Here is a 27910-nt window from a genome sequence, read left to right on the forward strand (position 1 = left end):
TAAATACAAACAAAAATTTAAAAAGCAAACTGCAAAGAAAAGAAGAAGAGAAAATTTCTACCTAGCTTTTTTTCCAGATTCTATTATTTTAATCGTCCTTCTGTACACTGATTTATATTTTTTGATTAGCCTCACCAATTTTGAGGGTATAGCTAGCTAGCTTTCCTTGTTTAATGTTTTCAGGAGAGACCACTTCACACACTGAAGTGCGCAGAGCTGTGTGGTAGAGATGTGACATGCTAGCCTCACAAATATCGAAGGATATACCATTTAGGAGAGGCAGTCATGACTTAAATTGGCAATCCTAAAGTATGTAATCCTCATATGGAGCTGCACTGACCCAATAGATGACTTTCGATGTTTACGTTTTTACAGGATTCTTGAGGAGAATGCTCTGAAAAAATCAGAAAGATCGATAGGCAAAAAAATGCAGACTGTAGGTGAAGAAACTCAATTTATAATTAAAAACTTTTGTACTCTGGCTTCTAGCATCTTTTCACTGATATTTGATTTGATCTAAATCTAAGCTAACATGATGCAAGCTATATAGCTAACATATTTTAATTTCAAGTTCAAAAGATGCCTCCAACTTAAAGTTTAAAATGGACTGGTCCACAACTTACCGCCTGCATTATTTTGCCTGTTGATTTGCATAAGAGGTCTGGAGATTATAAACAACACGCGTCACGTTGAAAGTTGTCTATTAGAATCCCCACTATGCTAGACAACACTGCAACATCCAACGCATCAAACATTCGTCAGACAAAACGTCTGATAGATTTCCGTCTTGGCTGGACACTTTTAGATCTCAGAATTATTGAATAGTCCTGGCCCTTTTAATCCACAAACATGCGTATTCATAGCCAACCTGACCATCCTAGATACTTCACAGACTCCTGACTTAGTTAAAAGAACTATATATGTAGACATAAATCTCTTTTGTCTGGCCCCTTCGTCGTTGGTGACCAGGTCTCACACAAGAAGGCGGAACAGACATTTTATCATGAATTTTATAATGGATAATTTCTTCATTTGACAAAACAATTGAAAACCATATATAGGTACAAATTTAATTGAGTTTTTTTTTATGCCGCAAGTTTTATTCAAACAATTTTAAACATTTTCTCTATAAAATTAGTTAAAATGTACATAGCTGAATTTTCTGAATGAATTTTGAAGTTTTATTTAAGCCACATGGATAAAGATTTTTCTTTAATTTGAAAAGGAAGCATATTTTTGCCTATTTGCTTGTGATGACCTGAAAAATAAACAATAAATTTATGAAAATGACAGTATAGTCATGCATACTATTTCGGATTAGAAAAAGAAGTTAAGATTAAGAGAGTCGCTATACCAGTAGACTCTCCATCATTGTGTTTGGGGTTCACGATTCAAAATCTCCCCCACTTTTCTATGGCAAAATGAATGCGCAACAAATCAACCTTGGAGCCTGTATATCACACGCATAACTTCCTTCACATGTGCGTTTTACATCACACTTGATTTACATGTTTACTTGATGCGTTGAAAAAGACTGTAAGAATGCATAGTGGACTTTTGCTTTACAGATTATCTATTTTAATACATGGAATAGAGCTGGTGGAGAGTATTATTCCCTCAAATTTTTGTAACCTTTATACAAAGTCACAACGTGGCCCTATTATTTTTAAAAAAAAAGTTCTTAAGCTTAAGAATAGACAATGCTATTAACGCTTTTAATGTTAATTTACCACTTTTAACGTTAATTTGGCGCTATTAACGTTATTATCGAACATTAGCGCTATTTTGCAATGATAATTAACGCTATATATAATGTTATCTCATGTTAACGCTTTAACATTAAAGTGGACTTTATCTAGCATTAATTAGTGTTAATTCTTTTCTTCTTTGTAGCAATATAACGTTAAAGTTTTGTTTGTTATATCAAATTCCTCTGGAGAATCACATATACAACATTGGTGCTGTACTACAGCCAAAAAGTGTGATTTTTAATTTTTAAAATAAAATACAGGCTTTTTGGGTGAACAGGTTATTTTTTTAAAAGCACTTGTTATATTTTTGGTGCATGTTAACTTGTACATGTGTGGTTAACATTGCGAAACAGCATATTTACCATTTCCATATTTAAATTCCTCTATTTTTTACATCTAAGTGGCTCAGTGGACACCTTAATTGCTTTCTAGTTCTGTGGCTTTTTTCCTTTAAGTATAATCAATATCACTATGGCAAATTGTGAACAAAATCATCACATTCATTCTGAAACCAGTATTTTTTTTAGGGAAAGGGTAAAGGGGTGATTTCAAACTCTAACTCACAACCCAAGACATGATTGGGAAAAAAGGGTGTGATTTCAGGCATGTTCATTTTTGACAGCCTACACCACTGCCAAAGCAGAACTTTTCAGCCCATCGTTGTATAGAGCACTGGTCAAGTGATGCTGTTCGCCCATTTCGAGAAAGAAGTAAGAAACACAATTTCCAAATATTATTTTCAGGGTTGTACAATAATGTCACACCTTATAATTTGAATTTCATTGACATACACATTTGTAAAGACACACTTGAAGCTGCGTAAACTTTTCGGTAGTTTAATGATGTAACTGGAGTATAAATTGGTTGTGTAGAAGTAACTAGTGCAGCCATTATTGAATATATAACAAGTAACAGGATGTTACATGAATAAGCCTAAATACTCCAAACCAGAACTTGAAAAAGTGACTTATGAATCTAGCGATAGCAAAGAAAAAGATGAATTGAATTCAAGCATACTTAAAAATTTGCATTGGTGTACCTGTACATGTTGCGTTATTTTCAATTCCTTCACTCTTGTGGAATGCAAGTGTTGCCAAGAACTTTCCAATTTATTGAATGACAAGTTGAATAATATAACAAGTGAATCATGATGCACAAGGATTTTAAAATTTTATGTTTGAACCGCACAGTGTTAGGGACAGCCAGCATATGACATCGATGATACCAGAAAAAAGTATAACAAACTCTCAAATAAGTTTTTCTTCAAAAATGTTTCTCATAAATATTTTCAAAGATCATATTTCTATATAATTATATAATCTTACAGGTCCACGCACTATGAAAATGCACACCATCGCAGATCATTTAATTTAATTAAAATAATTTCATTCCTTGAATATATCAAATAAAAAAGGAGAAGAGCCCATGTGCCTCAAATAACAATTTGTTTCAAAGAAGTTTTGATGAATGAATAATTTCAATAATTTTATCCTGGCGTAACTTAAACTTTGATTCCTTGTAAGGAAATGAGGTACACCAGTTATTGACAGTACATGACCTGGGTACATTATATGAAAGGCTTGGAAAAGGATGTTGCGTGGTGATACCAGCTTGTATTGTGCGAAAAATTTACTTAACTTTACTTCATGTGTTTCTGTTTCTAGCCATGTCAGGCGATGGATTTTTAACTTTTTTCACCAGCTGCCAATATAAGACATCCATATGAGAAAGTAATAACCTCTTGCCAAGTCTTTCCCTGTCTTCCTCTGGGTTTTGCCCCAGGAACTATTGAGTCTCTACATTTTCTTACCCAATTATCCTCCTTCATTCTTCAAAGTGTCCCAACCAACTCCATCTTCTCATCTGGATAACATCTTAATGCTACAATTAATCTGCATTACACATCCACCTAACCATTCTCATATCATTCCTTTTTAAAAGGTCAAGATGTTCCTAATTCACTGCGCATGCCTCTTTTCTGTATAACACTTCTTACACAGGCCTCATATACAAGACTAGTTAACAAGGGAAATAAATCTCTGAACTTTTTCAAAAGCAGAAACCATCCTGCAAGTAACACATCTTCAAACACCAACATGGTGAATCCATCATGTGTAAATTGCAAAAAAATAGTGAATCTGTTATGAATTATTTTAAAACAAATCGTGTTAGTGGTCGGTTTTAGGTTTTATTAATGCCTATTCAAGTATTTAATAGTATTTCCTGACTTGTTTTTGTTGTAGTTATTGGCTGCCTCATCCTATCTTTTTATGTCAAAAAGCTGACCAATTAACAAAGAGGTTCTGTCGGGAAGTGTACATGCCACAACGAAATTGTTTTCATAAAAACTTTCACTATTGTGCCTATAATCCTATTTCATGATTACAAGTATACTAGTCGTTAGCACATGGAAAAATCCACAGGTTCGCCTGTCCTTTTTATACCGCATTGCGTGCGTCTCGCTACCTGCGCAGCTAAGCTACCATTTTGCGTGACAGATGGACGGACGGACAGACGTATACAGGTATTATAATATAGATATATGTATTAAATTACGCACCAATGCAGAATTTCCATGAGTGAAAACTTGTGTGGATAGTGTTAGATGCTTTTTCCGTAAATTATATGTTTTGATAGCAGTATTCTGTTGGTATTATATAGGTGGTAGCGAACTAAATGTCATTGTGATAGTGTGTGGTATTGCTATTAAATAGAAAGACACGAACATGGTGTACCTAGGAAAAAAGAGAAAATAAATTCAATGAATTATATTACAAAACCTCAGGGTGCACAGTGTACTGATACCCAAATTTGTTTCATGAATTTTTGTTAAAGTTTTCTAATATTTTTATTAGATATAATGACATCTCAAACACCAAAAAGGAAAGAGATTTATAAATATACTGCACCATGGGTTGTGTATGGAATGAACTGGAGTGTTCGTCCGGATAAAAGGTTTCGTTTGGCTCTTGGTAGTTTTATTGAAGAATACAGCAATAAGGTGAGCTTACTTAATATTTTTGTCTCATCAGCAACTAATGGCCCACGTGAACCTAAGTTGAAAGTTTAATCATGTTGGGATTTGTCTCTGCATTTGCCAACTTACGACATGATTTAGAAAGGCTGACACTAATCGTGGTCAATATTCGTTTACTAGATGCCATACTCGTTTCGTTTAGATGCCATGTTTCGTTAGATGCCATATTTCGTTAGGTGCCATATTTACGTTTCTGTCAGCGATATCACCATGTTTTGTTTTACACTTTTTAAAACATTGTTGTACATGTTTTATCTTTAGCGGTTTATGACAAAGATTTAGACAAAATATATCTGTGAAAAGATTTTACGCAAAAACAAATCAAAAATATGTGGAAAAATTTTGTAGTATGCATGATAGATAGTTGTGCATATTTTACATGGCTTAAACCTCACAAATATTGAGGATAGTCCTAGAATATTTAGAGCTAATTTTGATCTATGTAGACAGTATGAATGCTACACCCTACCAGACAACTCCTTGCAGCATGAAACAGCCCACACAGTGCACCACCTCCCAAATTTTCCTCGCATAGCTTGGGTTAACCTGGGCTGTGGTCACATGCACTTAGCCATAGTGCAAGAGTTTAACCACTAACCACTTTTCAATATACACATTACTACATCATACGTATTATTTAACATACTTGTAACAATTCGTTAAGATCAATTCAGATAAGAAGCTCATCTTGGACTTCAATGCGTTCATTAAGACTTATTCTGCCAAATGTTGCGCTTTTACGTAGAGGTACGATTTTTAAATCAATTTATTTTCACAGGGGGAGGGGGACTTAAAAACAACTCTGTTCGGCCTTATACTTGGCAGAAACAGTACATAAGATTCCTAGTTTGTTTTATTTTATCATTTTCAGCAAAATAGAAATCCATACAAATTTCAATGTTAACTGTAGATTATTTAATTTTAACAGAATAAAAAGAACTCTTAATCTAATGTAATGGTAAAAATTCTATACATAAAATGCAGGCGCAATCATGAAAAAACAATTTAATGAGAAAAAAATTCTAAAAAGGTTGATGGAAATTAATAAACATTTAATTATAGAATTATTTTGAAAAAACGATGAATAATGTGGCAAAATGTATATGTATAGTAAGCATTGAAACCGCCAGAATTTATGTCGCAAAATCAGATATCTTTTTCACCTTAAAACGCAATAATTTTCGCCTGTAAGAATTTTTGTCCTTTTTGTGGACGGAAAATAAATTTGTACATTAAGTTTAGGCACATTTTTTTTTATATATAACAGTTTTTTTTATTGTCTTCTTTTTGACATTTTAAAAAACTTTAAAACCGTAATATAAAACCAGCATAGTTATATAACAAGACGAATGCAAAACCTACAAAATTTGAAAAGTTCTATTCAACCGGCATCGTAGTAAATAATCTGGTCGGTCACTAAAGTTGCAACTTCACAAATTCTCTTTTTTTTACTCAAAAATATCTATGATGACCTTAGCAGCATTGATCATCACGTCCGCGTGGTAAGTAAACACACAAAGCTTACACGCACGGTGACAGTTTAATTGGCTGGGCGCAGCCTACCACCTGGAATTAAGATTTATCCTTACGCACAGTTTTATCTAATTGATTTTGGAAGTTTTATTATGCGCAAGATTTATCCACAAATTGATATGACTAAACTTCATACACCCCTGAGTTTTGTTCCTACCTTTTAATAAAACTCTTTGTTTTCTTAGGTACAAATCATACAGCTGGACGAACAAGGGGGTGAGTTTGCTGTGCAGGCAACCTTCGATCATCCTTATCCAACTACAAAAATCATTTGGATACCTGATGATGTGAGTTTAAGTCAAACTTTTCGCTTTTATACTAGTGCATTCTATTGCTTTATACTAGTGCATTTTTCTTTGTTTGCTTTTGAATGTAAGAATAATATGTGTAGAAATCGTGGTATTTTTCTATGTTTAAAGTTGATCAGTGCAGTAAAAATGGCCGATTGTTATAAATATATGAGTAAAATCTAAAAAGACGATCGTTTAGATTTCTCAAGCAACGATTTTTCTTGTCAGAAAAAAACATGGACACTTTCTTTCCAGTTAAATTACATTGAGTTTCTTCAAGCTGATATAAAAAATATTAGGCGATTATTGAGCATGCAGCCATACACTACAATTGGCTTTACTCTTTTCCGCAATTTTTAACATTGCAAAATGTATATAATACGTGTTTGTTTCTTAGAAAGCACATTATCCCGACCTTGTTGCGACTTCAGGCGATTACTTGCGTGTCTGGAGGGTTGGTGCTGACGAAGTGCGATTAGAAGCTTTGTTAAATAATGTAAGTCATTAAATGCCAGCCAACTACCGGAGAAAATTTGATTTGGTTTATTTTGTCTGTTTGTGATAAAATCCAAGGCCATGGTTACATGTTTTCTATGTGGAAAAATCTTTGTGCATTCACATTTTATGTACGCAAGTCTATCTGTACACCTTTTTGTTTCTGTATGGGAAACCATAATTTTTTCAGAATAAAAATTCAGACTATTGCGCACCATTGACGTCATTTGATTGGAATGAAATGGACCCGAACATCCTAGGAACATCAAGCATTGACACCACTTGCACGATATGGGGATTAGAGGTATGCACGTCTTATATTGAGTGAAATATATAGTTTCCCTACCATAGTTCTTTACAAACTTGGAGTAATGTTATGGTGTAATGCTTGTCTTATTTTAGACGGGCCAACCTTTGGGAAGAGTTCAAGGCCATGTAAAGACGCAATTAATCGCACACGATAAGGAGGTATGGGATTTATGCCACTTGCTAATCCACTGATTTTGTCATTTTGTTCTTTTGCACAGCAAAACGAATGGCTGGTTATATTGTTTCAACTTCTTTAAACTCATTGAATTTTTTTTGGTTTTGTAGATTATTTTATTTTTACTTATTTTTTTTTATTTTTTTGTTGTGTTTTTGTTTGTTTGTTTGTTTGTTTGCTTCTCTTTAGTACGAGAGAGCTTTTATTCCAAAAAAAATTGTTTTGTGATTTATGACAAAAGTTTAAATTAATTTATATTGGTGTAAGTACCAGTGATTTAGCCAGATCGTGGAAACCTGGACTCGAGAGAGAACACCTTGAATGCAACATATTTAATTACAACTTTGTGTGTATGATTGGTGATGGCATCTATCGTTTCTTGTGTCTGTGTGCTTAAAAAAAATACAACAAACTAGCTTAAAACTTTCTCATTCATAATGATGTTTTTGTGTCGTTAAATGCTAATGGGAAGATTGTTGTCGTCATTTTTATTCAGGTGTATGACATCGCGTTTAGTCGTGCATGTGGTGGCAGAGACTTGTTTGCATCAGTGGGTGGAGATGGTTCGGTGAGAATGTTTGATCTCAGGTTAGTAGAACCTTTTTGCCTTACTGCTGCTATTGAGTTTGTTATCAAAAGGTAGATCAGTCCTTACATGTTTCTAGATCTTTAGTAAGTTGATTCATCTGCTCTGCATGAAACAAACCCACGTAGAGGAAAATTTGTTTTAGTTGAATTATTTGGTCGCTTTTTTGCTTCCTTAAAAAGTATTTGCTTGTTAGGTTACAAGTCCCATCGCTTTAGTTACTTAAAAAGTTAATAAATAAAGAATTCAGACAATACGGAGAAAATAATACTTTAATATTTGTTCAACAATGTTCCAAAGCGAATTTTTGTTTTGCATTCGTTGCAATAAGCGAATTAAGCTTTTCTGTATTAAAAATTTGGTTCATTTAGGCACTTAGAACATTCCACTATTATTTACGAAGAGCCTCAACACACTCCTCTGTTGAGATTAGCATGGAATAAACAGGACCCGAATTATTTGTGCACGTTTGCGTTGGATAGCTTGGAGGTTTGTTTTTCATTTTGTTATGTACGAATGTATAAAATAAAATCACACAATAGGAGAACCAGACCAGAGAACATGTAATTAGTAAGTAAGTAACGTTGTGTGTAAGAAAGTGGTTACACAAAACATTAGATTTATTATAATTTGGTTTTATTTTAATACTATTATTTTTAAGACAATCATCCTGGACATGCGTATGCCGTGTACACCTGTCGCGCGGTTAAGTAATCATCGCGCGGCTGTTAATGGTATCGCCTGGGCACCACATTCATCGTGTCATGTGTGCACATCAGGTGAGTAATTACATAATTTGGCGCATTATACATGAATACAGTTGGACGCGTTTAAAATGTGTTGTGGAAGATATGCTAGAATGGGAGAATGACGTTAAATACCTCCTCTTATATGTACTTGCAACAAAATATAAACTGTAATACTGTACTGTAATATCTTTCCACCTTGAACTTGTATATCGAATTCGATTTGAACATTATCTGTAAGGAAGAAAAAGTAAAAGCAAACGTATAAACAGAGTTCAGAATTCCTGGAATGAGGCTTTTTTCGGAGTGTCAGCTCTGTCAGGAAATGTGAGAAAGAAAAGAAGGCAATATTGAGCCGACATTGTTGGTGTTTAATCATGTTGCTTTGTTTATTCAGCGGACGACCATCAAGCTCTAATATGGGATATTCAACAAATGCCACGCGCTATCGAAGATCCCATTTTGGCTTACACAGCTGAGGGGGAGATCAACAACGTGCAGTGGGCTTCAAATCAACCGGACTGGATTGCGATATGTTACAATAAGAACGTGGAAATATTAAGAGTATAATAGCACTGGTGAAGTGAACCAAGCTCCACCATGGAGTGTAAATGGGTGATGCAGTGGAATGACCTGTGCTACACCGTGTCAAAGTTCTGTATATTCCAGGGCAGATTTAAGTACGTTGTATCTTCAGGAACGCCAGCATAAATTATCCACCAAGAAAACGTATCTGTCGAAGCAGATAATCATCGGAGCTGGTCCTCATTTTTACCTTGATGTAAATAATTGTAAATAATAGATTTATTATGCGGAAAAAAAATCATTCAGAAATTCATTGGTGGCTTGCCCTGGTGTTTATGTACTTGTATATGCGAATGTTTCTTGATCTTAAGCTAAACGCGATTTACTGTATAAATTACAGCCCAGAATGTCAGAATTTAAACTTGATTCTGACGCAACATTTTCGAGAACTTTTTATTTTTTATTTAAAAGAAAAAATAATTTCCTGCCAGTCTTCAGTCTTACAAAGATGATGTCGGGGCCGTCACTATCAAGAATTTTTGTTCTTTCTTTAATGCTGGATTTGTTAGACTTCATATTGTAACCAGACTCGGCGTTGACTTCAAAAGGAATGTTTACCAGAAAAAAAAATGGCCGGGGGACTGGAACTACTGTCCCTTAATAAAGATAACGTACATCCATCCTATACTGAATTAACATATTGCATGCCTGCGCAAATTTTAATAATTATCTTTTATTTGCACTTTTTTCACCAGCTTCTTCAAGTTCATACCGAGAGGTGCTAATACGACCAAACATACATGCGAGTTCTTTAGTTTCATCTGGCGAATCATCAGGCGCATTCAAGTCTGGTGTCTGTTGGAAATAATGATTTTGTTTTCAATGCAGTTAGTTCCTTAAACTTTGATACGCTAGTTCTTTATAAAGGAATTCTTAAAATTGAATGCCTATCTTTTTATAACTTCATGAACGTTATGACTTTTTTTCAGCAATGGTATTCAGACATGCGTCACTCCTATCAAAGGTTGTTGAGCTTACCATGCCCATCGTGTACATCGTACCTTAACACATAATGTACGTACATTATTTTCAACGTTGTCCCCTGGCCATTAAGTGCTAAGCAATTTAGGTAGAATATATGATCTTGCCTTTGCTGCAGCAATGATTCTTTGCCCTAAACTTGCTTTCACAATTTTTTAAATAGTCAAGTAAAAGCTCCTGGTATGGCGGAAGCCTTTCCAAGCCTTTCCCAACATCCTCGGTTATTTCTTTCTTTAGATAAAACTTACAGTCGTATATTTTGGATCTTATATATTTGTTATATATACATTTTAAGTCTGTAATTATGATTCTTTCAGCTTCGTCATCAGTATCGTCCAAAATATTGGCATACCACTTCTCATTGACTAATTTGTCCACCATATTTCGTAACCAAACTCTTGCTGGGTTTTCTAAAAGTAATATTTTGAATTTATTGGCTGTAAGCTTTATAGTCGTTAAAGTAGAAAAACACACTGACCCGGAAAAAATGTCAGAAATTTGGCACACTTACTCCTTTTAATATGTAGATTACCAGAAAAAAAACCCTATCAATATCATTTGTAGAAAATGAGATATGTGCCATTTTTAGAAATAGTGAATTTCCAAATTTTCGAGAAAACGAAAGTTGGTTAATTCGAAAACCAGTCAATTTTGAACAAAAAATATTGTCAACCCAATTCTCAAAAATCATGAACTTTCTTGAAGTTTTCATCTTAAAAAAGTAAAAATTTGTATACAAATTATGTAAAACTAGTTGTTAGCCCGTGGAAAATCCACGGGTTCGCCCGTCCTTTTTGTACCACATTGCGTGCTTCTTGCTATTGCGCAGCTAAGCTACCAATTTGCGTGACAGACAGACAGACGTATACGGGTATTATAATATAGACTAGTCGTTGCCCGTGGAAAAATCCACGGGTTCGCCCGTCCTTTAAATTTATCCGTGGCAACAAAGTGGACAAAAGTATATCGCATTTGATATTCGTGTTTCCGTAACATCATTTTCTAACTCAGCGGGGGGTCCGCGCAGAGACAGACAGACAACGGCTATTATTATAGAGATTAAAATGCATCAAATATATCACAAATGTTTCTATTCTCTTCTTCATTTTCCAAATCATCTTCGACGTTACTATCACCATCGCATACCTAAAAAAGAGTGATTAATAAGACAAAGGTTAGATTTTTTGCTAAACTAACTCCTTAGAAGAGATTTGCCTTTAAAAAGGAGAATTATAGAGAGCAGACCTCTTTATTTTCACATGTTTCACCGTGACATTCTCCACAAGACTGCATACAGCTCAGACCATGTTTTCTGCACAAACACAAATTTGCTGAACAGGGTGACTTCGAAGTAGCCTTGCAGTTACATTTAATGATTTTTAGGAGGCTATCAGGGGCGACTTGTTTATCTGTCTTTATTGGCATTATTTAAGAATTTTCAATTTTCCAGCCCCATTTGCTTGGATCAATTTGCTTAAGCTATAAGACAAAAGATTGTTATAAAAATTGAGAAATTATAACTTTAACTGTCATTGCTTAGACACTTGTGTGGTTAAAAATTTATATATACCTCTTCTTCCTCCAATATCTTCCAATTCATTATCTGTAGATGAACTCGAAAACCGTGTAGAATAGCAGCACTTTTCAAAGGATCAATTTTTCCTTTCCAACACATATCGAGATATTTCTGGTATTTGCAAAAATGATAAAATTGGTGGTAATGTCTGTATCTAAAGTCTTCTCTGATCAACATCCTATTTTCATGCACTTTGAGATTAAATGAAGAAAACCCTTTTATATTGTGGAAAATGTTGTATTGCACTATGTAAGAAACTCACCTAAGTTTGCATAATTCAGTCAACTCGTTACCATCATAAATGATTTGAAACGCTTTGATGGCAGCTTCTTTGACATCTTTGTTGTCTGCCCAAACATCACTCGTTGTGTCTGAGACAATCTGCAATGTTTTGTTTTTTGTGACCAATGACAGCAAGTTATTTTTTCCCGTTGCGAAAGGTGCCGATGTTGTGTCACAGCCGGATAACGAATGTGCAAAAAGAATATGCTGTCGGGTAGGGTTCCATTTCTGACAGACAACTTTCATGTTCCAGGCTTTATCCAACCTCTCTTGAAAGAAGTAAACATCTCCATGATTTTCTTGCCTATGGTATAAAAGCATCATTGCGACATCAGTATCATCGGCAACTGTTACAACGGCTTTTTAGTTGTTTGTTTCGGATTCTTTTAGTACTGTTGCGGCGATTGTTGTATCAGCATCACCTTCACAAATCTTCACTATTTGCCCGTCTTGCTGAAATTTTATGTTGATATGCCTGATAAAACGTGTTTTGTTATCTTCGTTATTCAACTTTCTTGGGTAAAAGATACTTTGTTGAAACCAACATCGATATTGGGGCATCGTTTTCTGCCACCTGTTTGTGACATGTGCTCACTTGATTTCGTGCTAGGAACATCATATCCATCAAAGACAATGGTGCAAGATTTATAGTGCCGTCGAACGTAGCAAGGTAAACTTGCGATGGTTCATCAAAAGTAGAATTTTTGATCCAACGGACTCTATGCCATAGCGCTCCACCATCGCCTACGAAATAGGATCAATTTGTATTTGATTTTTTTTCCACTGCCTCATCATCTTCCATCACAGCCTTACGTAATGAGGGATTGTCAGGTTTTCTCATTAAGGCATCTTCAAAGAGAGACATTGACTCTTGTGTTAGTTTGAAAGCAAAACGTTCTTCTATGTCTTCTTTTCCCCTTTGCGCTATGGCTACCAATCGTGTGAACAGCATCGTTGGATTGACTATGACAGATTCTTTTTTCAATTGGACTTTGGATTGCAAGGAAATGATGGGCTTAACCTGGTCCTTCTGCTTGATATTGCATTCAACTACTGAAAAGTTGTCCAACTTTGCTTGTATCATTTCTCCGATTTCTTCCACAATTTCACAGTTGATACAATCATTTTCATCAGACGTCAAGCCAAAAGAAAGCGAATGCAGATTTGTGTCTTCATAAAGTCTATAAAGATCTTGAAATATGTATAATCTTTGGAGCGTCTTGATTCCCCCATCTGGACATGTTGCTTGCTTGCTTTGACAGTAGCCTTACTGTCAAAGCAAGCAAGCAACAGTCATTGCTTCATGAATGGAGGCGCTGGAATTCAAGCTAAGAACCCAAAGGTTCTGCACATCATCATTCATTCCTGGCCCTCTGGTGAGTCCTCCTCTGGTTTTGATTGATCTCATGAGAGTTTGTTCGATCACAAGGTCAGACCATAAACCTGTCCAGTAACGGTTGATCTTCGAACAGCATGTGAACCTTGTTGAAATTTCTGATGGAGCCAGGGATTTTTTCTCTAAAGGGCAACCATTTGTTGAAGGAACAGTCGTGCATTCTTGGCATAATTAATATGTCCCGTGGCTGCAAACAAGTTTAACATTTCCTTGGTAGACACAAGAAACAGTCCATTACTGACACAGGGCTGAGTGGTTGGTCCAGGTAAGTAGTGTTGAACATCGTACAGGCGTGATTTCCAAGAAAGTTTAAAATTAATTGTCACAGTGGGCAAACCCCTTAGTACAGGTCATTGCACATCCGCATAGGTGTAACAGCCTTTTAAAAAAAACAGTCTGTTGTTAACACTTGGCTAAGTTAAAGCTTACCTCCTGCCACAAAAAACGTTTGCCTAAATTGACTCATATTAATACAGTATTTAAGAAAAACATATTAACTCAAATATTACCCATATACCATATATTGCCATCAAAAGTGTGCAGCCAGTCGCCATCTTGAGTTCCGAGAGTAATAACTTTCGCAATTTGGGACGGAATGACGTCATCTAGTAATGCGCAGAAACTCGACCTTATGTGAAAATATAATAGTATTTCTTTACCCCTTGCGAAACTTAAAGCACTGAAGAAATTCTTGAGCTAGAAATTAATCAGTGATGAAAATGAGCAGTAATGTCTATCTCCACCACTCGGTAAAATCAAATATACAGTAGGACTACACGTGCATGTTCTCGAGTTGGATAGTAAGTGTCTACAAAAAATTTCGAGTGAGCATAATATAAAGTAGAAAGTACAAAAAATAACTGAGTTCATTTCAAGCCGGAACACTTTGTCGAGCTTTCAATTGTTTCTTCTCGAGACGGTCTTTCCTCAGGTGTCATACACAACTCTCTCTTTCTGGAATCTGCGTCCTTTTGATTTTGTGTTTCCGAATCTGCAGCTCTGAAATACGAAGCTTCGGCAATTCGTCGCATGAAATTATATGATTTGTCGACCTTTACTTTCAATGCGGTACAGCGCTTCGTGGCTTTGAATACCTTACGCGCGATATTTCAGAACATAATGACCTCCAGCGTTCTTCTTGCGACACGTGGCCTATAATACGGACAAAGTAGCTAAAATATTTTCATCAGAAATTGGGACTGATTAGAGCCATTTAGATATCTGTTTTCTAAACACATTGAGATTGTGATCCATTATGGCCAAAGCTGTTGCTGCAGACATTTTATCTTTTTCAAAGAAAATACTCTTTAAAAAATAACGGATCTTCAATAAATGGAATATCTCCAGACCAGCTGTAAAATATTCTCATTCATTTGATGCATATCCTTAACCAATTGTACTTGGCAAGAATCTTGATTCGTGTGCAGGACTAACAAGGGCACTGCTTCGCGCTTCTCCTCCTCTCTCTCTTCTTACCGAGGGTCGATTATTCTGGCATTACCATTACCATGACGTCAAAGCCGGGCGAAATCCGATATTTTAATTCTTCAAAGATGGCTGACAAGTGAAGTCGAAACTGGGTAAATATAAGGTAAACTTTTGTCTATATCTTTTACATATCGTTGCAAATTTAACAAAATCATGTTTAAATTGTTAGTTCTTTATGTATTTTGAGTTGAACTTTTTTTGTGGCGGGAGGTAAGCTTTAAACAGATTTGAGCAGGCGTATAGGCGTGATACCTTTTTCCAAAAAAAACTTTGTTGCAACTTTGGTTTAAATTAAAGGTTTAAGGAAAATAATAAAAGATGTAGCTACCTAGCTAACTGCATTTAGCATAAAAAATATTGCTTAAGAATATTGTTGTATATAGCCAAACTACATTTCATACTTTCACTTTTAACTAAAAATGTAGCTAGCTTAATGGCTATGACCTCAACATAAAAAATGTTGGGTAGGATAAACTAATAATAAGGAAGGTTAGGTACGTAGCCTAAAAAATATTCGTTCCTAGCCAAAACCGGTGCGTTCAAGATCTGTACATGGCTAAAAAACGTGACAATATATTTATATATCTTAACCTTAAAAATAAACAGAAAACAAATATTACACAAATAAAAAGACAGAAAGGTGAAACAGTTTACAAACACCACTGACCACCATCACTTCAAAAACTAAATAGGTCATTATGTTTCTTAGTTGGCATGTCCAAGTTAAACCGTGTTGCACAGGCGTATAGTAAAAAAACGCCTTTGGAAAAAACTTTCTCACAGACTCTGTTTAAAAAAGGTAAACATTGTTGCACATCCGTTCAGACATGATTACCGAGAAAGTTTAAAAATGAATTGTCACATTGGTTGTACTTAGTACAGGTAAACCACGTTGTACATGACGCTAGGCGTAACAGCCTTTACCAAAAACAACAGTCTGTTGTTAACACTGGACTAAACGCTCAGTATAGTTAAACAGAGTTGAACAGGCGTATAGGCGTAATACCCCTTTCCAAAAAACTTCAATGCAACTTTGCTTTTAATGAAAACACAGGGAACAGCCTGTCATTACCGGTTCAGCTAAAATAATCTGTCAGTCATTTTATTTGCACAAAAAGTTTTCAGGAAAAAATAATAAAAGATGTAGTAGCTACCTAGCTAACTGCATTTAGCATAACACTTTTTGTTTAAGAATATTGCTGTAGCCAAACTTCATTTTTATACTCTAACTTTTTAGCCAAATAGCTAGCTAAATGGCTACATCCTCAACATAAAAATAAATGGGCTAGGATAAAGTGCTCTTATGCCATACAGAATAGTAATAAGTAAGGCTGTAGATGGCTAGCTAGCCAGCAAAATCTTCGTTCCTAGCCAAAAGATCTGTACGCAGCTAAAAACGTGACAATATATTTATCTTAACATTGCAAACAAAGAGAAAACTAATATTAAAAAAAATATAAAGTTTTTAGAAGATGAAAAAGTCAAACAGGCCTACAAACCTTCCACACACCGACTACTTTCAAAATCAAAATGGCCTTCGTTCATTCACACGTGAAAATCTTGGATTGTTTTTAAGAATCAAAATGGCCTTTTGTTCATTCACCCACGAAAATACAGAAGAGTCTCCATAACTCGAACGGCCAGGGGGAAAAGGAAACCGTTCGAGTTAAGGAGACGTTCGAGTAGTAGAGGTTTTCAAGTTTTTTCAAAATTTTTCCCTTATTTGCCTACCAGATGAACAAAAACAGTATATTAAGTACCTAGTCTTACTTATTGGGGGTTCTGGGTTGGTGAAATACAAAAACAGAGCGTTTTAGTTGCTTTTTGCTCAAATTTTTTGAAAAAAATCAGTTATAATTGATTGTTTACAAGTATCATCATAATCTCGTTTGATGTTTTTATTTAAGTCCTTTAGGGAAGCCAACATTTCTTCCCCAAATTTCGAGAAAACGCTTTGAAGCAGTTCCTTTTTCAAGCTCTTTGAGGGTACTGTATTTTATTTTACAGGACTTGTTATCGGCTCTACTTCTTTTTGACCCTGCCACAGACGCCATTGTCAGATTGCTATGAAATTCTGTTTTTGAAAATTGGTTGAGAAAGCGTTGTCGTTCGAAACACAAACAAAACATTCAAATCATGCATTCGAACAATATAAGGCCCACAACACACGTAAACATTAAAATATGAAAATGATAAAGAGTTAATGATCAGGAAAACTTATCAATTTTTTTCAAAATGCCACAAAATTCGAGTTATGGAGTCAAAAACCTTCAAGGGACAAAATAATCTGTTCGACTTAAGGGAACATTCGAGTTATGGAGGTTCGAGTAGTAGAGGTTTTTTTATAAGAGTTTATTAGGAAACTTTTACGGTGCCAACGATTTCGTTCGAGTTAAGGAGACGTTCGAGTAATAGAGGTTCGAGTTATGGAGACTCTACTGTATATTGAAATGTTTTTTTAAGCGAAAATCTTGGATTCTTTTTAATCGCGAAAATGTTTGATTGTTTTTAGAATCAGGCGTAGTGATTGCTATAATACGCGCACGCGGTCAAAACAAAGTCAGTAAAAATATATCGCAATTGGTATTGGTGCGCATTTCAAAAATTTCGTGATTCCGTTACGGAACGCGGCTCTCGCGGACACAGACAAAATACGGCTATTATTATAGAGACTAGCCGTGACTCGTGGAAATATCCGCGGGGTCACCCGTCCTTTATGTATCGCATATTTCGTGTTTCCGTAGCACAATGTTTTTTTTCGCGCACAAACAGGCAGACAGAATACGGCTATTATTAAGGAGACGAGGTGGAATTATATGAGAAATTGTTGTTCGCAGGTGCATAAATGTACCAAACATGTTTCCACTCCCGTAGCGAAATAATTAATTTGGAAAACAAAAATGTTCTTGTAAACCTTAAGATTTATTTACACAACAAAATAAAATATAAAAGTGGCATATAAAAAAACTAATTTAATTTCGAAAAATAAATAAAAAGAAATAAATTAAACAAAAAATTTTTAATATTTTTGGTTTTCTCAAGACATTGTTTAATGCGAAGGACTTACTATTGGAGCTTTGCAATATGGTATGGGAGATAATCAGAATAGCCTGTCCGATAATACCATTGATACTTCATTTGTTTGGTATTTATCTACTCTGGAACCATAACGCAGACACCACTCAAAATCAAAAAGTACTGCTATTGAATCTAAGCGTATCAGAGCTTATCGTAAGTTCGTTGATCTTATTTGAAAATGTTACAACTATCTTAAAAGGATACAAAATGACAGAAGTAGTTCACTTGCTGTATTTGTCATTCATATTCTCCCATATGCTAAGCATGTTTGCTTTAACCATTGACCGATTTGCTCAAGTTTACTTAAATGTTAAATATCCTTTGTATTGGTCAAAAAAGAAAACAGTATACTTGATGGCCGCGATATGGATAAGTTGCGTCATTGTCGCTTTCATACTGCTAACATATTTGTTCACTGAAAGTGGTCAAGTTGTCGAAGAAATTGATTTTATTTTCAATACGTACATCAACACAACTGTGTGCATTTTATTTGTTTTAACTGCGACATTCACTTATGCTTATATTATGGGGAAGTTGTTGAAAAAAGAGGCTTTGTACTCTCATCAAGCCTTCTCTGAGTCACATCCTAGTGCGGTCGCCAATAATGTAACCAGCTACTCTGGAAGTACATTGCCAGTGAAGACTAAAAGAGTTTTAAAGAATAGAGCGACAGAGAGATTATTGCTTCCTACGTTGCTTGTAGCTACGTTTATAGTTTTTGTTGTTGTGCCAGATTTTCTCTATTTACTGATGATAAAAGGTGTGCTTCCATGGTCAAATATAGCACACCAGATGACGTTCCTTTTATTTATCATGGGATTGGTATCAGATGCTTTAATCTATATATTACTATCCACGACAGTTGGAAGAAAGTTCTTGAGGAAAGTTTACGCTAAAAAGGTATCTGTTTTTTCACTGCGCAGATAAAAATATTGAAAGTTTGTCCTACTTGCTCTAATAATCCATGGTTGATTTCATGGTTCGTTAAGTTGTTATTGCGTAAGCTACACAAGTTAATTTATTTCGGTTTGAAAAGCCATATTAGGCTGATTTTTACTGCATCCAAACTACATCTAACGTAGCGTTTTCTGTTCTGCGACTGCGAATCGACTGAACCAACACACTTCTCTTGTAAACAGACAAATGTTACTCTAAACTTTTCATATTTTACATGGTGAAAAAAAATTGTGAAAAATGTGTATATATTTTTATTTCATGAAAAAATTTCATTTGGGGATATATATGTAGATATATACGTGGATATATACCTGCATCTTTTGAAGATTTGAAGCAGAGCTGTAGACATAAGAAAACACAAACATGGCGTCTTGTTTCGTTATTCAAAAAAAAAAAAAAGACGTTATTTTTTTCATGAAATCAATTCATTGTTTTAAAAATGCGAGATTTTTGCTTTGCCCAAAGCTTACTACGAAAAAACATATTTAGATTACGTTAAGTTTTTATATTGATTTCGAAAGTATATTCTTAAAAAAATTTTAAACGCAATAAAATATTTCATTTCAGGTTTCCGCCCATATTTCACCATGATATACGTCAAGTATAAACGTTGGAAGCTTTTTATATCGAAGTAGTGATGAACCATTTTAGAAATGGAAATATTGTGCTATTAACTATTGAACACAAATGAAATTTAATGGCAAATGAGTTTAACAGAAAAGTTCACATATTACATAGCAGTAAAATCAACATAGTATATCATAAGAGCAAAGTCGATATATAACTCGCAGCACCAAAGTCGACTAAGAACAACACAATCAATTTAAAACAAAAACTTTGAAACAAAAAAGTAAGCATTTACTCACTTTGGTTTATGTATTTGTATATACCCTACACTTTCTACTTGGCCAACTTCACTTTTAGAACAGAGAAGGTTTAGAAAACTATAGCTGTTTTAATGCTCCATTGTTTGTCGTATCTCCCTTCTAATTTATTCGCCTCGGGTGGTCTGTTGCGTACAAGCTTCTGATCGAATAGGGGTAATCGAACAAGGTAGCTATAAAAACATTTCCCAAAAATAAACATGCTTTCTTTCTACTTCCCACATCTCCCCTAGGCCGTAATTATTATTTTTTATACGTTTTCTAACAAAAAACTTCCCTGTTTTTGTTTGTGTTCCTTTTTTTTCTTTAAATAAAAAATACAAATAAGATAAAAAGAACGAAAATATATGTATTTAGAAAGTAAAAGAATATTGAAGGTGATAAGTTTTGTTGAATAAAATGTGAAGCAATACTGATCCCTTATTTCACCTGCTTTCATATTTTTTTAGTGACTGATAGTTCTGATCGCGTGCAAGATAGACTAAATACTTCTAGACAGCATTTCTTGACAGTGCCATATGCAATACCACTCGTGTGCAGCTAGAAAGAGTGACATAGGAAAACATATTTAGCGGTACAGTACTCTTTAAAATAATTCTCTCTATAAAACACAAATAGTTTAAGATTCCTAAAAATAAACAATGAAGTTTTCTCGGACCCTATAAATTTTGATGCTAGACCATGTATTATATTACAAAACCATCTGAATAAAGCCTGACGATTCTCATTATACAAATCATTGTGGAAATCATGGCAAAGCCTATATAGATGTAGTTGGAACCATGAATAGTTTGGAAATAAATTTAGACTAAAATTATATCGGATGGCGCTCTAACTAAATATTGTAACACTGAGATAAGAAAACTTTAAATAAACGCATGTATGCGTTATGACCATCTATTGAACTTAGCCGCTTACCCAGATCAAGTATGACCTAATCGATTGGTTCACATGCGGAATTGTTGAGTGCCTTAGCTAAGTACTTATTTCTTTAGATGAAATAATTAGTGGCTTTATGGTAGAGCGTACGCCTTCGTTCCAGTGCGGAAGTTTTCGTGATTAAACCCCCGCAAAGTCATGCCTGAGACTATACCCAGTGGGCACTTCAACGTTGAATCAACGTTGAAAAGACGTTGCTTGCGACGTTGAAAAGACGTTGATTTTACGTTGCAAATGAAAGTTTTTTTGACGTCTTTTTCCGACGTCTATTCAACGTCGGACATCAACGTCTTTTCAACGTTGAAACAACGTCTCGCAACGTCTTTTCAACGTTGAAACAACGTCTCGCAACGTCTTTTCAACGTTGAAACAACGTTGCAGGACGTTGTTTCAACGTTGAAAAGACGTTGATGTCCGACGTTGAATAGACGTCGGAAAAAGACGTCAAAAAAACTTTCATTTGCAACGTAAAATCAACGTCTTTTCAACGTCGCAAGCTACGTTGAAACAACGTCCTGCAACGTCTCTTCAACGTTGAAACAACGTCTCGCTACGTCTTTTAAACATTGAAATAACTTCTCGCAACGTCTTTTCAACGTTGAAAAAACGTCTAACAACGTCTAATCAACGTCGTTTGGAAATGCTCTCGCAACCGTTATTCAGCGTCTTTTCAACCTTAAGAAACAGACAAACTTGACCGAATCAAATCATAATCGCCATTGTGGCTTCAGTTTTATATGTCCATAGTTTACATGTCCATGTATCTATTCCCTAGCATGATTCCGACGCTTATATTTGTGTTACGTTATTTGTACATGGTTATTGCGAAAAAGAAATAAAATCATTTCTACGATATGTCATTTTTTTATTATAAACATCGGCAGTATATACAACTTCTCCGCTGAAAACTTCCTAAATGAAACTTAACGGAGTTTTATAATACAAAATATAAAAACGATATTTCAAGTATTCACAACTGGTACTATGTGAGAATCTCCAGCGTTCCAACCCAATGCAAAAAATGTAACGCAGCAATGACGAGGTTGTTAAACGTGCAGTATTTGCAAATTTATAGCTGCGATTTCATGTGCCAGGCACGCCTCCTGATAAGGCAGCCTGTTAGTATGCTCAAATCACCTAAAGTGTCAAGCAAAACTGTTGCACCGAAGTCTTTAATCAAGCATTGGTTAGAGAAAAAGTATGTTTTCTTAATGAAGTCAGAGTTGAATACAAGGGTGTTTGTTAAGGATACCAGATGCGAATAAATACGATCATGATGCTATACTTTATAAAAAGTGTGAAAAGCCACCGTCCTCACCAGGTGCAAGAAGTCCAGGAATCGAGGTTGAAAATTACAATAAAAATATAATGAATATTATATTAGCACTGTATTTCCTTAAAAAAAGCACCCACTCATGCATATTCCATACTTTTACTAGTCACAAGTCCGATCTCTAGTAGAAACACTAAAAATTGTTGAGCTAAAATCACTTTAACATTTTGCCATTCTAATTTTCTGCCACCCAATCAAAATTAATATAAGCTAGAAGAATTTATTACGGCGCTTGAAAAATTTATAATCCTCTCTGATATAAAAGTTGTAAATTATTTAAAAATTAATCGATTTAATTTTCTTCGGCATTAGTTCTTCCCGCTCCTCCACATCTATCAGGTGCATATTTAAGGATTGATGCCGTACACGCACGAACTTCTCCTTCTGTCGCATTCTTTTGATGTTTGATAACAGTTTCTACAACGTAACAAAATTCTTATCACATATTGATGGAGGTAGTTTACAGTACAACAGCTGGACAAATAGATTTCCTCAGATTAATGTGTATTTTTCCCCCTGAACGTCGACCCCTCGAAATGGCGGGAAAAACTTAATACAAACTTGTCGGTTTGGATTAGCACTTTAATAAGAGCTATTGTATTTATTTGTACATATTTTAACCGACAATAAATAAATTAACAACAACAAACTAAAACGCTTACAAGCACATATATAAATTGAATATTAGGAATAGGATTTTTTTACTAACCGACAACAGCTTTATATAAGTTCATCCTTGCAAACCCAACCTTTTCACTTTTTCCCTTCCCTTTCATGTTGAGTGCCGACATTACTTCATTATTCATGATTCTATAATGAAAGTGGAATAAAAGTAAAACAATCGACATCGTAAGCGCATTTAATATATAGTTGCGAGTCCATTAGGCTGCGGGGCCGCATTCCGTAAACTATTCATTCAATTAAATAATTCTTGGACCTCGTGCACGATTTTTTTATGGAGAAGATGAAACGAAGCATGTGGGCACAACAAAGTGATTTTCCACTACCACTGTAAACTACACAACAAAGGTTAGTACATTTTAAATTCTCTAAGGGGTACTTATGCTTTGACTCACTTTAACAGAACATTTTTCACATTTTCGCGAATTTTTGAGCCACCAACTCTTGATAACTGGGATAGCTGTAAAATGAAACATATATCAATAAATATATTTCTAGCTACAGGTGCACACAAACACAAAAGTAGAAAAGTAGTATTTAGCTAGCTATAGTTGTTTCCAGGAGGGACAACAAAGGCAGTTCTTTAAGCTGTGTTCACACTTCATTAGAAGTGTAAGAATTCTCAGATCCAGGTTAACATTATCAAATTTTGAAAAAGAAAACAAGGAACTTTTGAGAAAAATGAGTGGCATATTTGGATTTATCAGCAAAAATTATATAACATAGGAAATTTAGAATACCAAGAGATTATTAGAACAGGATTTATTGTAATTTAAAGTTTTTAAATTTTATAAGAGTTAAAAAATTTCACTGCAGTTAATTTGTGTGGTCATTTCTTCATACAACATCAAAAGTTTGGCAGTTGTACTTAGTGTATAAACTTGAAAATTTGCATGTTTCCATAAATTTTGATGCTGAATTTAAATATGTTGGTCATTTTTGTTAAAAATGATCAGAAAATTACAAGCATGTTAACCCGGATCCGAGAATAAGTGAACATGCTGTCAGGCTAAATAGTGTGTTTCATGTATCCTTTGGGAAAAAATGAATGTAAATGTTTAACTGACCAATCTATCATAGTTTGACTTGTCTTTTAATGTCTCCTCAAACTCTATTAGCTCTTGAACACTCTTTAGCAGTTCAAATGGCTCCTGTGGTTGAGCTGTGTCCGGCTCTGCTGCTTTTTCATTTTGTCTTCCCAACAAATTCCTGATATCGGTTAGGAGATACAATACCCTCTTCTGAAACTCTAAATCATAATTGGATTTTTTATTTACTAAATATATATATACCATGTATTTCATTGAATTCCACAGGTGCACAAAATGTATTGAAGGAACCTTCAAGCAGACAATACAATCATAAGTTTTCAATCCTCTACGTTTATTTATCAGCATTTTCACTTCTGCATAGTTATGAATGTCTTTCAAGTACTTAAATGTCACAATTTTTTGCGAATCGATCGAGTTCAGATATTTCGCGGGATTAAATTTTAGTCAATATGCCTTTTTCATGAAAAGTTGGATTTTTTAAGTCAAAACAAATTAAAAGAATTTACATGGGCTTTGGAACAAAACATGCAGCTTTTTAAATATGATGATTTATAACTAAGAATTACTAAATACTTGATATTTAGCTTCAGCTATATATTTTTTTGTCACAATGTTTTCGAATAGATTGCTATAAATGCTTGCATATGCCAGGCACGCCCTCTTATAAGGCAGCCTGTTAGCATGCTCCAACCACCTGTATGTGTCAAGCATAACTGGTGCACATGAAAGCAAAATAGCAAAAATTTTAAATGGTTATTGAATCAAAAGTTATATCTTCAAATAGATTGCTATAAGTATGCTTGCATGTGCCAGGCACGCCCTCTTATAAGGCAGCCTGTCAGCATGCTCCAACCACCTGTATGTGTCAAGCATAACTGGTGCACATGAAAGCAAAATAGCAAAAATTTTAAATGGTTATTGAATCAAAAGTTATATCTTCAAATAGATTGCTATAAGTATGCTTGCATGTGCCAGGCACGCCCTCTTATAAGGCAGCCTGTCAGCATGCTCCAACCACCTGTATGTGTCAAGCATAACTGGTGCACATGAAAGCAAAATAGCAAAAAATTTAAATGGTTATTGAATGTCTAAATTCTGTGGCCTTCCATCTGCAGAATTCGTTCAGTGATCGTGGTTGACGAACAAATTCAGATGGAAGTGTACCATTTAGCTGAACCAACTTGCTGGAAATTAACGTTATTTGATTTCTGGATAATTTGCATAGTCTTGGACCATCTTTAATCAGGAAATTCAGTAGACGTTTAACGACCCCTAGACATACCAAATGCATGTAATCTAAAACAAAGTCTGTAACACAACATATGTTATACTGTATCAGGGGGCTTAATTTGAGCTGGTGTTTTTTGTACTCATATTTTAGAAAACCAGCGTCAGTACGGGGATTTTTATCAATGTCATTAAAGATTATCCGACCTTCGATATACTCTCCAGCAACAGTACAACGTTCACAACCGTCGTATCCTGTATGGCCTTTTGGATTGCAAGTATGTGTAATGTACTGTAAAATAATAAAAAAAGCTGGAAATACAAAATAACAATACCAGGCTGGAACATTAAAAAAGTAAGACCACCTCAGCCTGGGCATTATATCCATTAAATATTTTTTGAGAAATCTAGCTAGCATTGTTTTTTTAGAGATAAGTCTCTGGAAATAAATTTTTCTTACATTCTGAAGAATCCCCATCTTTCTTGTACTGAAATGTCGACTTGTTGACATGCAGACAAATAACATCACTTCGGCAATTTTTTGCCGACATGGAAAAATTTGATTTAAAATAATTTAGGGTCAAACGATTTATTTCTAGAATGTGTCAAATAAATATGCGTGAAAATTTTAGCTAACTTTTTCTTTCTTTAGATTCTGCTACGAATGCTACCGAAGCAAAGTTTACGAATTAGCATATGCTGTACAGAAATACTTTACTCACGTCTGTGGTTCTTCGCCCTTTTCGCCTTGTGAGTTGATACGAACTTCTTAGGGGCTTAGGCGCGAATTTCCTCATCGAAAGTTTCCCGCCAATGACTAGGAGGGATATTACATGCGACAAAGTAAAGGTTTAAATATGTGAAAGCGAAGTAAATAAACAGTTATTATTGTATTATAAATTATAATTTGACAAAATGGATTGTATTTTAAATGTCTCACATCCATAATACAAGTTGAAATATTTGTTTCTCTCAAAATACGAGGACAAAAAACCCCCTGATAAATATTACAAAAAATAAATCGAACGTTTGGTACGCTCTGTTGAAAAAAAATCCATTGAATGTTTTGTGTACATTTCATGTTTGTGTTCATTCATTCTCTGATGTTATGTCACAAAAGTTTTAACATAGCATAAGAGAATGAATGCACATTCGGCTCTTATGTAAAAAAGTACATAGATGCGGCTGTAAAGTTGCAAACAAATGGTAATATTTTGAAGTAGTAAAACTGCAGTAAAATTAGCGATATATATGAAAAACAACATAACGTCGGCATTAATATATCCAATCGCTGACAAATTACAAAAAAATTAAGTAAAACGTGCGTTCTTTATTTCTAGTTTATGACGATCTTTAACAAACACCGAGTACGCTTCGTTATTTTGTTGGACAGTTTGGAACACTTCTATGAACGTCTGTTTGAGATATAACTTTGCAGGCCAGTGTGAGACGAACTAAAACAAATAAGATTTGAACGGAACAGATTCTCGGTAAAAAGTTAATTTGGTGCAACGTTGAATAAACGTCGATAAGACGTCGGTTGAATCAACGTTGCAGTGCAACGTTGAATAAACGTCGATAAGACGTCGGTTGAATCAACGTTGCGGGTGCGACGTTGAATAGACGTCGGTTGAATCAACGTTGCGGGAGTGACGTTGAATAAACGTCGATAAGACGTCGGTTGAATCAACGTTGCAGTACGACGTTGAATAAACGTCGGTTTTACGATCGTTGAAACAACGTCTTTTTTCGACGTTGTATCAACGTTGATATCACGTCGGTTGAAACAACGTTGTGGAAACGACGTTGAAAAGACGTCGATGATGCGACGTTGTATTCATGTCGGAGGGCAACGTTGAAAAGACGTTGAATTTACGTCGGTTGCATCGACGTTGCAGACCCAACGTTGATTAGACGTTGAATGTTGGTTGCGACGTCGCGACCAGAATTCAACGTCTAATCAACGTTGAAAAGACGTCGTGTGCCCACTGGGTAGAAGTGTGAGTCGATCCTTTCTGCTTAACGTTCAGCAGGATTGGTATCTTAGAAGGTTGTATAGTTAGGCGGCTGTTGTGCTTGCACGCCTTTTACAGGTCAAACGGAAGCATTAAATGCACTAGAGCCCTCCTTGCTAGACCTGATCGATAATAGTACCATTTAGGAACTGAAAAGTGTATCCTCGCTAAATAATAGTAATATTAATATAATGTAGAGCTGGGACGTTTTTTAAACTACTAAACCTCTATTCTGCTGCTTACGATACCGATCTGTTCTCTAAAAATTAAATGGTGTAAACGATTGAAAAAACAAAAAAGGAAACCTATTGCAACAATTGGAAATTTTTCTACACCTTGTCAGGCTAGCTACAAAATTTATATAATATATTTATATAATATGCTTTATTATAATATTTTCTACAATGTCTTATTTCCGTCTCCGTTGTTTTATTTGAAGATTATTTTTATTTCTAAAAGGAATTGACAACAAAACATAAATTATGGCGTCGGAAAGATACCCCAAGCCGTACGC

General features: G+C 34.9%; 2 protein-coding genes and 1 long non-coding RNA gene across 5 annotated transcripts; 2 read left to right on the forward strand and 1 right to left on the reverse strand.

The window, feature by feature from the left end:
- Positions 1 to 4585: 4585 nt before the first annotated feature.
- On the forward strand, positions 4586 to 9760 carry LOC130629305 (DDB1- and CUL4-associated factor 7-like). Its single transcript, XM_057442466.1, has 9 exons — positions 4586 to 4752; positions 6507 to 6608; positions 7009 to 7107; positions 7297 to 7410; positions 7509 to 7574; positions 8087 to 8178; positions 8548 to 8665; positions 8838 to 8955; positions 9320 to 9760. Exons 1-9 carry the CDS (start codon positions 4612 to 4614, stop codon positions 9490 to 9492), a joined length of 1023 nt encoding a protein of 340 aa, XP_057298449.1. The 5' UTR covers positions 4586 to 4611; the 3' UTR covers positions 9493 to 9760.
- A 1145-nt stretch (positions 9761 to 10905) lies between these two features.
- On the reverse strand, positions 10906 to 20373 carry LOC130629308 (uncharacterized). 2 transcript variants are annotated; one of them, XR_008981933.1, is made up of 3 exons: positions 20132 to 20373; positions 12059 to 14894; positions 10906 to 11967 (listed from the first exon to the last, which is right to left on the reverse strand). It is a non-coding gene; the product is annotated as an uncharacterized LOC130629308 (long non-coding RNA). The 2 variants fall into 2 exon arrangements; XR_008981934.1 differs by lacking the exon at positions 20132 to 20373 and having other exon boundaries at positions 12059 to 14121; positions 14252 to 16424.
- On the forward strand, positions 16904 to 26341 carry LOC130629306 (octopamine receptor beta-2R-like). Of its 2 annotated transcripts, XM_057442467.1 has the most exons (5): positions 16904 to 19208; positions 19833 to 20115; positions 20599 to 23450; positions 25536 to 25659; positions 26034 to 26341. In XM_057442467.1, the coding sequence occupies exons 1-2, from the start codon at positions 18315 to 18317 to the stop codon at positions 19854 to 19856; spliced, it is 918 nt and encodes a 305-aa protein (XP_057298450.1). In that variant the 5' UTR covers positions 16904 to 18314; the 3' UTR covers positions 19857 to 20115; positions 20599 to 23450; positions 25536 to 25659; positions 26034 to 26341. The 2 variants fall into 2 exon arrangements, with proteins under 2 accessions (XP_057298450.1, XP_057298451.1); XM_057442468.1 differs by lacking the exon at positions 25536 to 25659.
- Positions 26342 to 27910: the final 1569 nt, after the last annotated feature.

Source organism: Hydractinia symbiolongicarpus, chromosome 15 (genome assembly GCF_029227915.1).
Source record: "Hydractinia symbiolongicarpus strain clone_291-10 chromosome 15, HSymV2.1, whole genome shotgun sequence".
Taxonomy (NCBI): Eukaryota; Metazoa; Cnidaria; class Hydrozoa; order Anthoathecata; family Hydractiniidae; genus Hydractinia; species Hydractinia symbiolongicarpus.

Excerpts from the sequence above, each read along its gene's own strand:
- LOC130629305 (XM_057442466.1), top strand. The coding sequence starts at position 4,612 with ATGACATCTCAAACACCAAAAAGGAAAGAGATTTATAAATATACTGCA. Across the intron at positions 7,575-8,086 it reads TAATCGCACACGATAAGGAG|GTGTATGACATCGCGTTTAG; the intron begins GTATGGGATTTA and ends ATTTTTATTCAG. Across the intron at positions 8,666-8,837 it reads TTGCGTTGGATAGCTTGGAG|ACAATCATCCTGGACATGCG; the intron begins GTTTGTTTTTCA and ends ATTATTTTTAAG.
- LOC130629306 (XM_057442467.1), top strand. The coding sequence starts at position 18,315 with ATGGTATGGGAGATAATCAGAATAGCCTGTCCGATAATACCATTGATA. Across the intron at positions 19,209-19,832 it reads GGAAAGTTTACGCTAAAAAG|GTTTCCGCCCATATTTCACC; the intron begins GTATCTGTTTTT and ends ATTTCATTTCAG.